Consider the following 13,761-nt stretch of genomic DNA (forward strand, 5'->3'; position numbering starts at 1 on the left):
TATTTCTTCACGTGAAGGACTTCACAAATTCCCCACTCTTGTGGTTTCGGAACGTTTTTCACAATTATTTCATAAACTCAGGCAAGGGTTAAATGAAATGAACCTTACAAATGGACATGAACTGCCCTCTCTTGACAAAGACAGTCAAAATGGCCCTTTCCTTCAAAGCCACTGATACGGTGTTCCTTTGCCATCAAAGGGATAATATACAACAGTACCTCTCTCATTGAGTTACTGCATCTAACTTCAGATGAAGCATGGTTCAACATTAAATATGCCTTCTTGAAGTGTCCCAATCATATATGAAATGGTAGTGCTGCCTGGGAGAGTGCAGCTCTGAAGGGTTCAACCATTAGTCCCAATGCAGGCAGCTCTATGTGGGTGCTAAACAGCCTGTTTTGAAACTAAAATTCTTCACCATGGATCTGTGACCAAGATGGCAGTGCTTGTGCTAGACAGCGGCAACTAGGGTTGCAAACTTCAGGGAGCAGCGGAGAGCACCAAAAAAAATGGTCATAACGCCCTCTGTTGAGAAGAAAAAGCAGAGAAGACAACCCTACAGGATGGTGAACACAACAGTGGACTAGTGAGAGGGTCAATGTCTGAGGGACCCAGACGTGTTCAGGGAATCCACACAAACAGCAAGAGACTGGTTGGTTACTGGGTGTCAGAACCAGGATTCAAGGGTGCTGAGGGCAAGGGGCCCCTGAAGTGCTTTGGGCATTGGAAGCTTCCTGAACACGTCAGAGGTTTGAATCTGTAGCTCAGGTTGTTGATGGATCAAACCGGATGGAGTCTTAGCTGGAGAAGCTGTGGGAGCACTGGAGGCAAATCCAGACGCACAGCAACTCCAAACGGACTCTTTTGCTTTTCTTTCTCTCGTACTGTAAGGGGCACTGGACAACACTAATGGGGACTCTTTGTCTGCCTTACAGCAACTAGAAGGCAAATTTGTGTATAAAGTTCTGTACTATTACATGACAATAATCTTGAAAGTCCAAATGTACAAATCTTTTAGCACACATTTTGTAAATTGATAATCACAGCCTTCCCTTAGACTCCCTTGTTCTCCTTTCCTCTCTTCCCCCCACCCCCTCAAATTTTGGAAGAATGGAACTTAGCAGCAGAGCAGCATCAGGATAACACATATCAGTGGTTAAACAGGCAGCTTTTTAAAGTGTCAATGTGACACAAGTGGAAAATTCACATGAAATAACATTTAATACTAAAAAATCTCTGCTTTGAAATAGAAAATCAACTCCCTACCACAACCAGACCCTGACAAGACACCATTCCTGCCCAGGAATCCAAGGCAACATCTTGTATGCAGACCGCACCACATCAGATTTTGAGAATGGAGCCGCCGATTCCAGCTGCAACCGAAGCTGAAAACTTGGGACTCAGCTCAGTTTGGCATCTTCCCAGCCAGAAGCAAAGTTTTCTTTTTTAAAAAAAACTGTTATTCTAATCAAACTGGGACCAACAGAGTCAGAACCCCACATGGGCAAGTCAGGTGTTGAACTTTTTCGACTTGTGTGATATATCAGCACTAAATCATTTTTTTCCAGTTTTCTGATCATCCAATAAGGGGCACTCAACCTGTATCACTAAGCCAATGAGAAAGCTGGACCATTACAACACAATTTCTTTGCAATATAGTGGAAAAAATTGGAAATTGATTGTGTGAACACAATCCAGTCCTAATCAACGGCTCAGTATTGGAGAGGGTGCATGGAGCCTCCATGTGGATGCAATCACAAAGGTGGCTCACCAGCAGCTATACTTTGAGGTGTTTGAGGAGATTTGATAAGTCACCAGACTCTCAAACTTCTGCAGGGGCATCATGGAGAGCACTCTGGCTGGTTGCATCGCTGTCTGGTATCGAGGTGCAAATCTCAGGACAAAACAATCAAAATTTCAAATGCATTATGGGAGAATTGTACTAGCGGTAGCTATATAGCTGTTACATGGAAGGTCGACTCTCCTCTCTCCCCACCCCGGAAAAGCTAACTTGTAATCTTAGAAAGAAATAGGACAGGTTTTTATTTTAAAACTATGGCAAGCTTATTTGAATCATACTGGCTTAAGGATAATAATTAACTTCCCCAAAAAAGTTTAAATAATAGTTAACTTAATAGCATTGAATTCCTGAAGATCAAAAGTTATGGACTAATTAATGAAGGCATGCTCAAACATCCCTTTTTCAGACTTTTTAAAATTAATGTCAGCAGTTGGGAAGGAGGTGTGGTGATATTTGGGCAGTTATGAGACTATGCAATGTATTATACAAGTCTTGGAAAAAATTAAAATATTCCAAAAATCTCAGGACAAGAAAAAACAACTTGTCTGTGGTTGAAGTTTAATACAAAAGCAAATGCAACATCACGTGCACCAGACCACATCTCCATGAGGCAGTGTCTATATATAAAAAAAAGCAGCCTCTATCCTCAGACATTCTTCCAGCCACCACCCCGCCACATCAGGAAAAAGGTATAGGGGCCGAAAGATTAGCACTCAACTTCTTTCCCACCGCCATCATGTTCTGAATAACCAATGAACCAAAGACACTGCCCTCTTTTTATTGCATTTATTGTAATAGGATGGTTTATAACATGAATATTTGCACTGTTGCTGATGTAAAACACCAGATTTCATGACTTGCTCATGAAATAAATCTTAAGATATCACAGCATATTGTTACTTTTTCAAGATCATACAATGGAATATTGCATTCAGTTCTGGTCACTTCATTGCAAGGATGTGGAAGCTTTGGAGATGGTGCACAGATTTACCAGGATGATATCTGGTTTGGAGAACATTTGGAGTGTTGGATAAGTGAGCAGTGGACAAGATTATGACAGGCATAAATAGGGTGTACAGTCGGTTCCCTTTTCTCCAGGAAAAAAAAACCAGAGGACATTTGTTTAAGTTGAGTGAAGTTTGGAGGAGATATCAGGGGTAATATATATTTTTTTCCTTCAGAGTAGTGGGTGCCTGGAGTGCATTACCAGGGGTGGTGGAGGCTGGTGCAATAGGGTAATTTAAAAGGCACATGGACACAAGAAACAGGATAATGAGTGTTAGGTAGGGAAGGTTTAAATTGTTGAGTAGGTCACCACATCAATGGACGAAGGCTCTGTATTATAATGTTATAAAAAGACACTTTAAACCACTTTAATATGTACAAACATATTTATTGAATGTTCATAAAATTTCCAGTTATAAAATGTTCACAAATTACAGAAACTTTTGTTTTTTGGCATGTCAGCTCCATACAGTAGACACCTCAGTGTTAGTATTGAGCTTATTAGCATATCCAAGATTGTTTACATTCTCCAAATCAATATAGGGATGTAAATGTGAGCTACTTTAATGGACAATCAAAATACTTGTACTACTTTGTACTGATATTTAAAGGATTATAATTCTATAGATTTTATGTTTAGTACAGTTGTATTTTCTTTGGAGCAACATCTCATTGAAAGTAGTTCATACTTTAATGTCACTGACGATGCTGGCTTAGCAGTATGACAAATCTATAAATCAAATCAACAACTTCACAGCAAATCACTTACCACCTGCCACATACAATCTGATCATGGCCCATTTACCTCGTGAAAGTGACAGATACGGCTGTTCACATTTTATTCCTCTGTTTAAAATTCACATTAGTTTTACAGTTGAATGATGCAATTCCACCCCCCTTTCTGAAACAAGGTCAAGCTTTAAGCTTTTGAAAAATAGCAAATCTGTTCCTTTGGAAAAATTTCTTTGTCATTCTGGACCTTTCTTGTTAATGTTAATTTGATTAAAAGGCTATGAAGAATAATATGCCGAGTACACAAATTGGAGATAGATCAGGCACACATACAGCAGATGAGAAAACAGATGTGTCATCTTGGCCTCTGTTTTAATGAAAATTCTCAAATAAGAAACAATTTCACATTAAAAAAAATCAGTGGGAAGTGTTTGATTTTACAAGGGAAACACCAGAAACCTTGCAACACAACCTTTTAAAAAGGAATAGAATCACAGCAATGCACATCATGATTTTTTTTAAACCAGTAAATTGATCATTTATGAAACAGTCAATATGCACATGATTTACCACCATCTGTATGGTTCAAATAAGTTTAATACAAAAGCAAATGTTTTTTTTTTTTTTTAAAAAAAAGTTCCCCAGGCTACAAACTGGTCACCAACTTCTAATAGAGGTCAATTTCACATTACACAATTTTAATACTACAAATTTAGAAAACTTAGCCAAAAAAAGATACAATTCAATTTCAACATTCCTCATTAATAGGCGTTTAGCCACTTAATCATCTGAGAAACAATTTTAAAAGTTCTAAGCGTTACATGCATAATCACAGGGTTTGATGTGAGCAACATGATTTTCTTTTTAAAAGAACAACCCCCACTTAAAACAAAAAACTCAAAATTGACACTTGAATGAATATTCAATAGTTGGTTGCAGATCTCTTCAATAGTTTTATTGCTTGATATTTCCAAGTCACAATATTTTTTTGTAAACCTCTGCTATGAAGGCAAAGGATACTCTGGTTGAAATGAAATGTGCTCTTTTAAGAAAATGTAATTGTTACCTTAAATTTGTTTACTAACAATGCCAAAATAAAATTAGAATTAAGAAAATTCAGGCAGCTACGATAATTACTTGGGATGGGGTCCTCAAATTAAATTTTAATTTTGTCCCACGGATGCAAAACCTTATCAAGTCTGGTTGCCTTTAACTGAAGGTCAATCTAACAAGCTTCTAAATCCAGCAAGCTTCTACTACAAATCACCATCAGTTATATACTAGTTAAAAACAATAATCCAACTTCCATAAGCCACCAGCCATAATATCAATACACCAGCCAGTAAATATATTCAAAAGCATTAGCAAGTAAGAATCCAAATTATCACGTACTAACTTAAATAATAGAATTTTGACACTAAATAAAATGAGAAAATGAAACATTACATGCAGCAATGATTAAAAAATTAAAAGCTTGGTATATTCTGCTGTTTTTCATGCAATATTTACACTCCCATTTAATAAATGCACATAAATTCATCCAATTAAAATTAATTTGTTGCTTTTGCCAGATCAGTGAATGCAATGCCCAAAATGGTCAGCCTCCTTTCCATTATACAAATTCTTACAATTGCATGCAATAGTTTTTGTATAGACGAGCCAAACAGTATTTTTGGGCAGGAACAAAGTAGAAATCTTTATAGCCCATTTCTCCAAAATACCCGAGACTTCTGCATAGGAGTTCACATCTGCAGCTATGAAGGAGTTTCATACCTCTAAAAAGACTAATTTTGTTTGGGTACTAGGTTAACACCAATTTGGTGGAGTTTTTAAATAACAACCCGTTGGGTTTGAAAAACGGCAGAATAACCAAATTCTGATTAACACAAGCCGCGATACAGTGATACGGCTAAAGCATGATGAACTGAACCCAAACCCCAATCTATATTCAATGAATATAGACTGAGGCCATAAGGTTAAATAATTTTGCTCCTCCCTCCCAGCCCATTATTGATAATGTCTCTTGACCACCACTTTGAGGTGTTTAATGATCTCTTAAAAACCCCTTCAGAATTCAGGTTTAAAAAAAATAAAAGAATGGATTAAAATACTGTACTAAAACTGAATGATCTCAAATGTTTAAAGAAAATATTGCATACAAAAATATTTCTCAGTGGCTCTGGACAAAGGATAAAACAATCCCTTTTTTGGGAAGATACATTTCTGATAATCACATGACTGCACATTGACGAGATGTGGTCCTTGGGTCACCCTGAAATTTAAAAAAAAGTACATTTGATTCAGTTATAAATAACAAAAATCATAATAATCTCCAATCTTCTTCTGCATGAAAATCATAGTTCCATGCTGGTTCCAAACTTGATCTCTGCTTTGAGATCATTTGACCTCACCGGGTCATCAAGTTCTGCAATTGGGGCAGGAGAAGAAATGGGACAATACCTGGTTCAGGTAATTATCAAACAAAGACAATCCTCAGGTAAGCACTATCCATAAACTTAATTTATAATATTTAGATGGATGCAAAAACAAAAAAAATTTATGTATTACCTGCTGATGGAAAAGATCTTCCTCTCCAAACTCTGGTTCCTCCTCCACATCCTCATGGAAAGTCTTTTGGAGACTTCTCACTGCAACTTCCTTTTTTTTTATATATACAAAAAGTACAAATTAACTCCAACTTTATGATACATGCAGTTTCAGAATAATTCTAATTTTGTAGCTGAATGACCAATCAGCAGTATTCACTAAATATTCAAATACACATCTAAAGATACTTTGCAGTTATGAGAAATATAGCCAAATGCATCCAATATTCATGAAAGGATGCATGATAGAAGCCAATGCATTTAAACCCATTTTTTGTACAGTATGATGTTTAAAAAAAGCCAATATGTATAAAATGAACAAATTATTTTTATAGCATCACATAGGAAAAAAAGCAGGTAGTTAGAGAATACTGTCAATACTCATTTAAATCAAGTAGTACAGCCACAAAATATTAAGGATTGTTAATACCTGAAGATAGTTGGGGGCTTTACTTCATGGTTAAAGGTCAGAAATTGAACTATTGACTAGTTATTGTAATGATAAATTGAATTTGCAACATGGTACAATGAACATAATGCAAATACAGTACAACTCCAATTATCCAAAATGGTCAGGAATGGGCCCATTTTGGATAAAAGGTTTAATCGGAGAATCAGTCATTTTAAAAACAACAGCAAATCATTTGTAATGTTAAGCATTAATTTGCAAAAAAACAATCTTGAAATTGGTTGCAGACCTCTAACTCTCAAAAGGAAGCCTCCTTTTGATTATGACAATTTCTCTTCAACTGACAAACAGCTTCCTAAAACCACTTGGAAGCAACTGAGGAGTATCAAGGATGCAAACTATGCACTAGGTGGCGGGGGTGGGGTGAAGGGGAGAAAAGAAGAGAAAGGGAGAGACTGGATTGATAGCATTAATACCGCAAAACTTTGAAGGACAAGCTACTGAGCAAGTCAACACTAGGCTAAATCTATACTTTTTAAGTGTATTGCAGATTAATTGATCCTTGACAACATTTAAGTCACTCTGGTGCATAGATTAGTTTGTCTCCATGAGGATTGGACAATAAAGACATCCTACACCAAATATACTATCATCATTGTACAAATTAGGGATATCTATGAAGCACTTTGGCCTGTTAGCAAAAGTAACTAAATTTCATTAATCTTGGCAACGTACGTTGGTTGACTAATCTGAGATCCCATCCATACATGTGCAGCCATTTTTACATCCACTGACTTGCGAGGAGCAGCACGAGATTTTGGGGGGGGGGGGGGGGGGGGGGAGTGTGTGTGTGTGTGTGGGGGGGGGGGGGGGTTTTAAAACAAAACTATAGCTGTAGTGTGATCCAATGAATTTAATCAACCCCCCCCCCCCCCACCCAGCGAGCCCTCCAGAGGGGAGCAGTAAAAATTACAGGTCCTGGGTTCCAATGAGGGACTGAGGCAGACGCAGCGTGGCAAGAGCCAGGTGAGGAAGGCCTTCAATAAGAACCCCCATAGCACTTTGTTAGCACCAAAAATCCAATAGGCCTGCTGGGGTGCAGCGAAGCCTATCTACCTCTGTTGGGGGTGGGATCAGGCATCAGTGGCCAAGGCTGGCTGCACCGACCTAGGTTAATGGAAGCCAGAGCCTCAAATAAGCAAGCAGTGATACCGTTATGCCGCTGCATGAGGTGAGCTGCACGAGACCATTGGACCTCAGTTTATCCAGTGGCGGGGGGGGCGGGGGGTGGAGGAGGGAGGAGAGAGGAGAGTGAGGAGAGTACCCCACACAAGAGCAGGTAGGACACAAGGCAAACATCATGTAGCAAAGCCACCAACTCAATGGGCGAGAATAATCAGAAAAGGCCTGAAGGGAGTGGTCTCTGCATGATGGGCACCTGCTCGATCGGGGCCTGAGAGCAAGGCTTGCCAGAGAGCAGAGGCTTCGATCAGCATCGGCATTAATAGACTGGTCAAATTGGAGAAACTGGTGACTGCCATGGTGAGCAGGTTTCCTACACCATCAGAGCAGGGGGAGGACATTAATGATTATACATGGGAAGATGATGAAGAGCCGGTAATGGAGGCAGAGTCACCCAAATCCCCATACACTGAACTGCTCAGACCAGTCAGGAGGAGAATATACTGGCTATCGCCACAAAGTTTCCAGCACGGAAGGGTATCAGCCAGCCACTATAGGAATGATATTGCAGGGTCTATAACATACATGGTGTTAAATGGTTTTCAGGAGACAGTACTAGAAGAATCCATCAAGAAGTACCCCTGCCCTGTACTCTGCTCTCTGTTGGAGATGCCCAAGGTAAATCCTGCAATATGGGACAATTTGAAGGTCCCCACAAGGGCAAAAGACATGAAATTGCAAAGACTACAGGGGTCACTGGTTAAAGGTAACACTGCATTCACACAAACTCTCTCACACGATTTATTGGAGACCCAGCAAGACGCTCTAGGGCCGTTATCCCATGCAAGCTATGAACTGAATGACTTCAGGAGGGAGCTGATCAAGCCCGATCGAAATGCAAGATTTACTGATTTGTGCAGACCATCTAACCCTGTAGCAAAATTTCTATTTGAAGATCTCAGCAAACAGGTGAAAGATTTGAAAGGGCAGCAGAAGGCAGCGGCTGGCATGGTCAGAGGTTTGAGAGCACAAGCAAGAGAACCTGTAATGTTTCACCCCTATCGCAGGTATACTGATGAATTTAAGTGGGTTATCAGAGGCAGTTTCCCGCTCCAAGTGGCTACAGCCAGGTCCTTTTTGTTTAGGGAAACACCCTCCGTGGAGATAGCGGCAGCAAAATTTTCCTGCTCAAAGTGCTTCATGGAGTGAATGCTTCTCATTTACAGTTAGGTACTCTTGGTAATTACAAAGCTTTAAAGGTTGGCGGTCGATTAACACTCTTCTATGATAGATAGTGTAATATACCACTGATGATTCTATTCAGCAGACAGTAAAGGGGTATAAAATAAAATTTGACCCACAGAAATCCCCTCCGAGAAAGAGGAAGGGTCTATATACATATATGCACAGACTACAACTGATGAAGGCTATAGAGATCATGGCATTAAAAAGGAAAAACTTATTGAACATTGTAGCCAAGAAAAACAGGAGTTGTATCTAACATTTTCACGCGTCCCAAAAGTGATACTGGGTCCATCGGATCTTAATGAATGTCTTGTACAGGCATTTTAAAATGGAAAACATTCTGTGTTGCCTGTGTTACGCAAGAGCTATTACATGGCCTCGATAGATTTGTAAGATGCCTATTATTCTATCACGATCTGCCCACAGTACAGAAGTTCTTAAAATTTTCCTGGAAAGGAGAGCTATGGCAATACAAGGCTTTGCCGAATAGGCTGAGCTTGGCGCCCAGGGCATTTACCAAGCTCAGGAAAGAGGGGCACATAGCAATGTGTTACCTAGACAATACTCTCATCATGGGCAGATCAATAGAGGAAACAAAAAGGGCAGAAGCAGCCACCTAGAGATTATTAAACCATGTGGGGTTTCTTATACATCCTGAGAATTCAGTGTTGGTGCCTACCAAGAAGTTAAAATTTCTCGGCTTCATTATTGATACAGAAGACACGAGATTTACCCTGCCAGAGGATAAAGCAGCAGAGATCAGGACTGCCTGCAGAGGGCTCATAACAGAGGGTCATCCCTCCATAAGAAAGGTGACCAGTTGATTGGGAAACTGGTGGCAGCTTTCCTGGCAGTACAACATGGGTCACTACATTATAGGTTCCTGGAAAGGGACAAAATATCTGCTCAAGGCAAGTAGTGGACACTTTGACAGGCCCATGAGCCTAACTAGTGAGGCCAGATCCAACCTGATATGGTATCCTCGAGCTTATGCCAGTGGCAAAGGTTGGGAAGCCACAAATCTAAAGGTCTCTCCTGGGGCAGATGGATGGACAGAGCTCAGGGAGGACTCTAAATCAGGCATTAATAATTTGGAAATGCTAGCAGGGTTTCTAGCACTAAATTCTTTTTGTGCAGGGAAGCTAACATTCATGCACTGGTAAGGTTAGATAACACTTCAGCTGTGGCCTACCTCATTAATATGGGAGGCCTTAAATCTCCTTCCAGTAACAAGTTAGCCATTGAGGCTTGGTGTTGGTGTATTCAGGAGCATTTGGGTTACTGCCACCTACCTGTCAAGTTGGATCAACATACAGGAGGACCTGATGTTCAGGAAATTCAATGATAACACTGAGTGGACTCTGAGTAAGAAATATTTTAAACAGCTAGCAGACACCTTTGGCATGCTGAAGATAGATTTGTTTGCATCCAGGCTTAATACCCAGGTTCCAAGGTTCCTGGCTGCCAAATCCCCAAGGGGAGGCCATTGATGCCTTTATACTAGACTGGTCAAAATTTAAGTTTTATGCATTTCCCTGTTCGCCTTGGTGGCAAAGTGCCTAAATAAGATTCAGGAAGATAGTGCCTCGGGATTGCTGGTACAGGTACACAATCCTTTATCCGGACATCTAAAATCCGGCAGGTGGGGCACGGGGCAGGCAGGGAGATCGGCAGCACGAGTCGGGCGGGCGAGGGGGGAAGACAGGCAGCACGACTGGAAGGAAGTGGGGGTGGATATAGCAGCACAATTCGGGTGGGTTTAAAATCTGGTTTTCCAAAATCCAGAAAAATCTGAAATTCGGAACACACTGTCCCCCAAAGGTCTCAGATAAAGGATTTATTTAGGCACCTGTAGTGCCTAAATGGCCTTCCCAATGTTGGTCCCCATTCTCCTTAGGCTTATGGTGGGAACTTGGTTGATATTCACAAAAACAGGTCTGCTGATCCAAAGACCTCTCATCTACTGTCTCACCGAAGTCTGTTAGGTTGCAGGATTGGAGAGTGAGGATCAAAATTAACACTCTGAAGCCTAGAACCCTGCATCCTGGAGAAAATCTACTCAGAAACAGTATGCTATGTGCGGAAATGGAAAAAGTACTATGCACAAATCAGACTGAATAGTCAGCCTTTATCAGAGGCATACTGAGTTTTCTAACTGATATGTTCTGTGCAGGGGGCCAGCTACAGCGCCGTGAATACAGCAAAGAGTGTGTTGGCTGATTTCTTGACGTTCCAGGACTGAGCGTGAGATGATGAACCCCTTGATCAAAAGATTTATGAAAGAAGTGTTCCACTTGCATCTTCTGGTACCCCGATATAAAGATATTTATAATGTAAAGATTGTTTTGGTCTAAGGCTACTATCACCAACTTCCAGTTTGGATTTACATAGCCTGTCCCATATGCTAAATGCTGGTGGCTTTGACATCAGCCCAGACGGTACAAACTTTGCCTCACATTCATATGAATTACATCTGTTGGGAGGAGGACTGTGTCAGCATTCAAGTTAGATATTTTGAAACGACAGGCAAGGGAGAATTGGGACAGAATTTTCATTATGCATAAGGGGAAGCTGAAAGATTATGTGTTGGATTGTTTAAAAAGATACATTGTATGTACAAAACATTAGACCAAATGAAAAATACCTCTTTATATGCTATAAGAAACCGCATCAGTGGGTTAACACCCACACACCCCCCAGATGTTGGCCAGATGGCTGCGGGAGGTCATGAATGCCTGGAGTGTATATTTATCAGTCCCATTCAACTAGAGCCGAAGTTCATTTGTGGGATTTCCTTCCCCAGGCAGGATGGAGCAATTAGAGAACCTTTAATAGGTTCTCTCCTCTCTCCCACCCCCCCCACCCCGCACTGCCGGTCTCCCCGCACCACACCTCCACCCAACTTGCGCTGCCGGTCTCAGCCGCCCGATTCGCTCCCCACCTGCTGGATTTTAGATGTCTGGATAAAGGATTGTGTACCTGTACCTGCAATCCCGAGGCACTATCTTCCTGCATCTTATTCAGACATTTTTCCACCAAGGTAAACAGGGGAAAACACATAAAAGTTAAATTTTGACGAGTCTAGTATAAAGGTGTCAATAGCCTCCTCTTGGGGATTTGGCAGCCAGGATACGAACCTCAGAACCTGGGAATTAAGCCTGGATGCAAACAAATCGATCTTCGCCATGCCAAAGGTTCTACAAAGGGGCTGAGTTTCACTGCTTTCATCCTACACGAGGCGGATTGAACAAGACAGTGGGAAGGGGACCCATTGAATTGATCATGGTCTGTCGAACCACCCAAAGGGGATAAGCCACTGAGCTACAAACTCTCACATTGGCGAACCAATGTACATTGTGAAGAATAATGAAGAGTTAAACGAGCACTTACCTGTGCTGTTTGATCATTATTATTCAAGGAATGGGTGTTGGTGAGTCAATGTGCCCACCTCTCCCTCCCCTCTTATTTCTTGTTTATGGATAAAGAGGTTTTGGCTGCAATAAACATCTTCAGTCACAGTTTAGAGTTATGATTGGTTCAGTTTATTGAAATTGTATTCAAGTTCAGTGGCCTCTCCCTGCTGAACTGTAAAGGAATGGCTGCACATGCGTGGATGGGTTCTCGTGATGACTCACCAACTCCCATTGCTCGAATAATAATTGAACCTTGCACAGGTATTTGCTCGTTTAACTCTTCATTAAGTTAATTTTTGCATTCCAACCCATAGCCAGGGATTCAACCTCCATTCAATGACAACGAAGGAAAACATGCAAGAGCAGCAAGCTCATCCAAAAGGTTGCAACTAGCAATAGCACAAAATGCAAATTAAAAATTATACAAGAGTGATAAGCAATCCCAGGTCCAATGGATCAGAGGAGATTAACAAAAGTTTGACTGAGTGGTCTCAAGCTCAAGGGCCAGTTTCACATCTGTCTCAAAATATAGAGATGTCAGAAGATGCCAAGTGGTTCTTCCTCAATCTAAAGCATCTCCATTATCCATAAAGATGAACCAAGAATTTTCAATATATTAGGACACTACACAGGAGAAACTTTGAAATCTCAACTACTTAACAATTTAGCAATATTATAGGCTATGAATTTAACACATACCTCGCCATCAGAGTTGACAAGGGTAGTTTTGATCTCATCCCCAGTGCCCCAACTCTGACTCTTCCACAGAAGGTCAGTAGGAGGGCTGTGGGCTTTTCCAGAATCTGCGCTCCAAATCTGGCAGAAAAAATACAGAACAAGAACGTCATTTTCCCAGTGCCATTGGACCTTCCTGTATTCAGTGTCTGGCCAACATTAACACAATTAGTTAAGCCAGGGCTTTCTAAACTTTTTAGCTCATAGAATTCTTTTGTAGAGCACTTGGAAAGCACAGAACCCCAATTGTCAATTACAGGATAGTTAAGTAAATAAACTCACCATCCTCCATGTTTAAATCATTTGTTGCCTCCAATTTACATTTAATCAATGGGATGGTGGGGATGGGTCTCTGCTTGGTAGTCGAGTGGTGACTAACAAGATCAGTCCACTCCTGACATAACCCCCCTCGGCCACGCCAGAATCGTTGACTGTTGATCGACTGGCAAGGTTGGTGAGAGTCTGTCCTCCCACTAATATTACAATGGAGAACGCCTGCATCTCGTGATTGGCTGTGCGTAAATGAGCAGGCTGCTGATTGACAGGTGAAGTCGGGAACAACCGCGAATGAGCATTACAATGGAGGCATGCCCACTTATTGGCTGCGTGGGCAGTGGTGACGTCACCCACCAC

The 13,761-nt window shown here is 40.9% G+C and overlaps 2 protein-coding genes across 3 annotated transcripts in view; both read right to left on the minus strand.

Annotated features, from left to right (window-relative positions):
• Positions 1 to 13,761, minus strand: part of LOC138758695 (myelin expression factor 2-like) — a 179,255-nt gene that overhangs the window by 165,063 nt on the left and 431 nt on the right. The gene's annotated exons all lie outside the window — the stretch shown is intronic.
• The window catches only part of lmnb2 (lamin B2), a 52,558-nt gene continuing 41,970 nt past the window's right edge, over positions 3,174 to 13,761 (minus strand). For both annotated transcript variants that reach the window (XM_069927999.1, XM_069928000.1), the window contains exons 9-11: positions 13,093 to 13,209; positions 6,107 to 6,196; positions 3,174 to 5,810 (exon numbers count right to left, since the gene is read on the minus strand). In XM_069927999.1, coding sequence (XP_069784100.1) covers positions 5,769 to 5,810; positions 6,107 to 6,196; positions 13,093 to 13,209 — 249 coding nt within the window. In that variant the 3' untranslated portion in view covers positions 3,174 to 5,768. The remainder of the gene's footprint in view (positions 5,811 to 6,106; positions 6,197 to 13,092; positions 13,210 to 13,761) is intronic.

The sequence above is a fragment of the Narcine bancroftii genome, chromosome 3 (genome assembly GCF_036971445.1).
Source record: "Narcine bancroftii isolate sNarBan1 chromosome 3, sNarBan1.hap1, whole genome shotgun sequence".
Taxonomy (NCBI): domain Eukaryota; kingdom Metazoa; phylum Chordata; class Chondrichthyes; order Torpediniformes; family Narcinidae; genus Narcine; species Narcine bancroftii.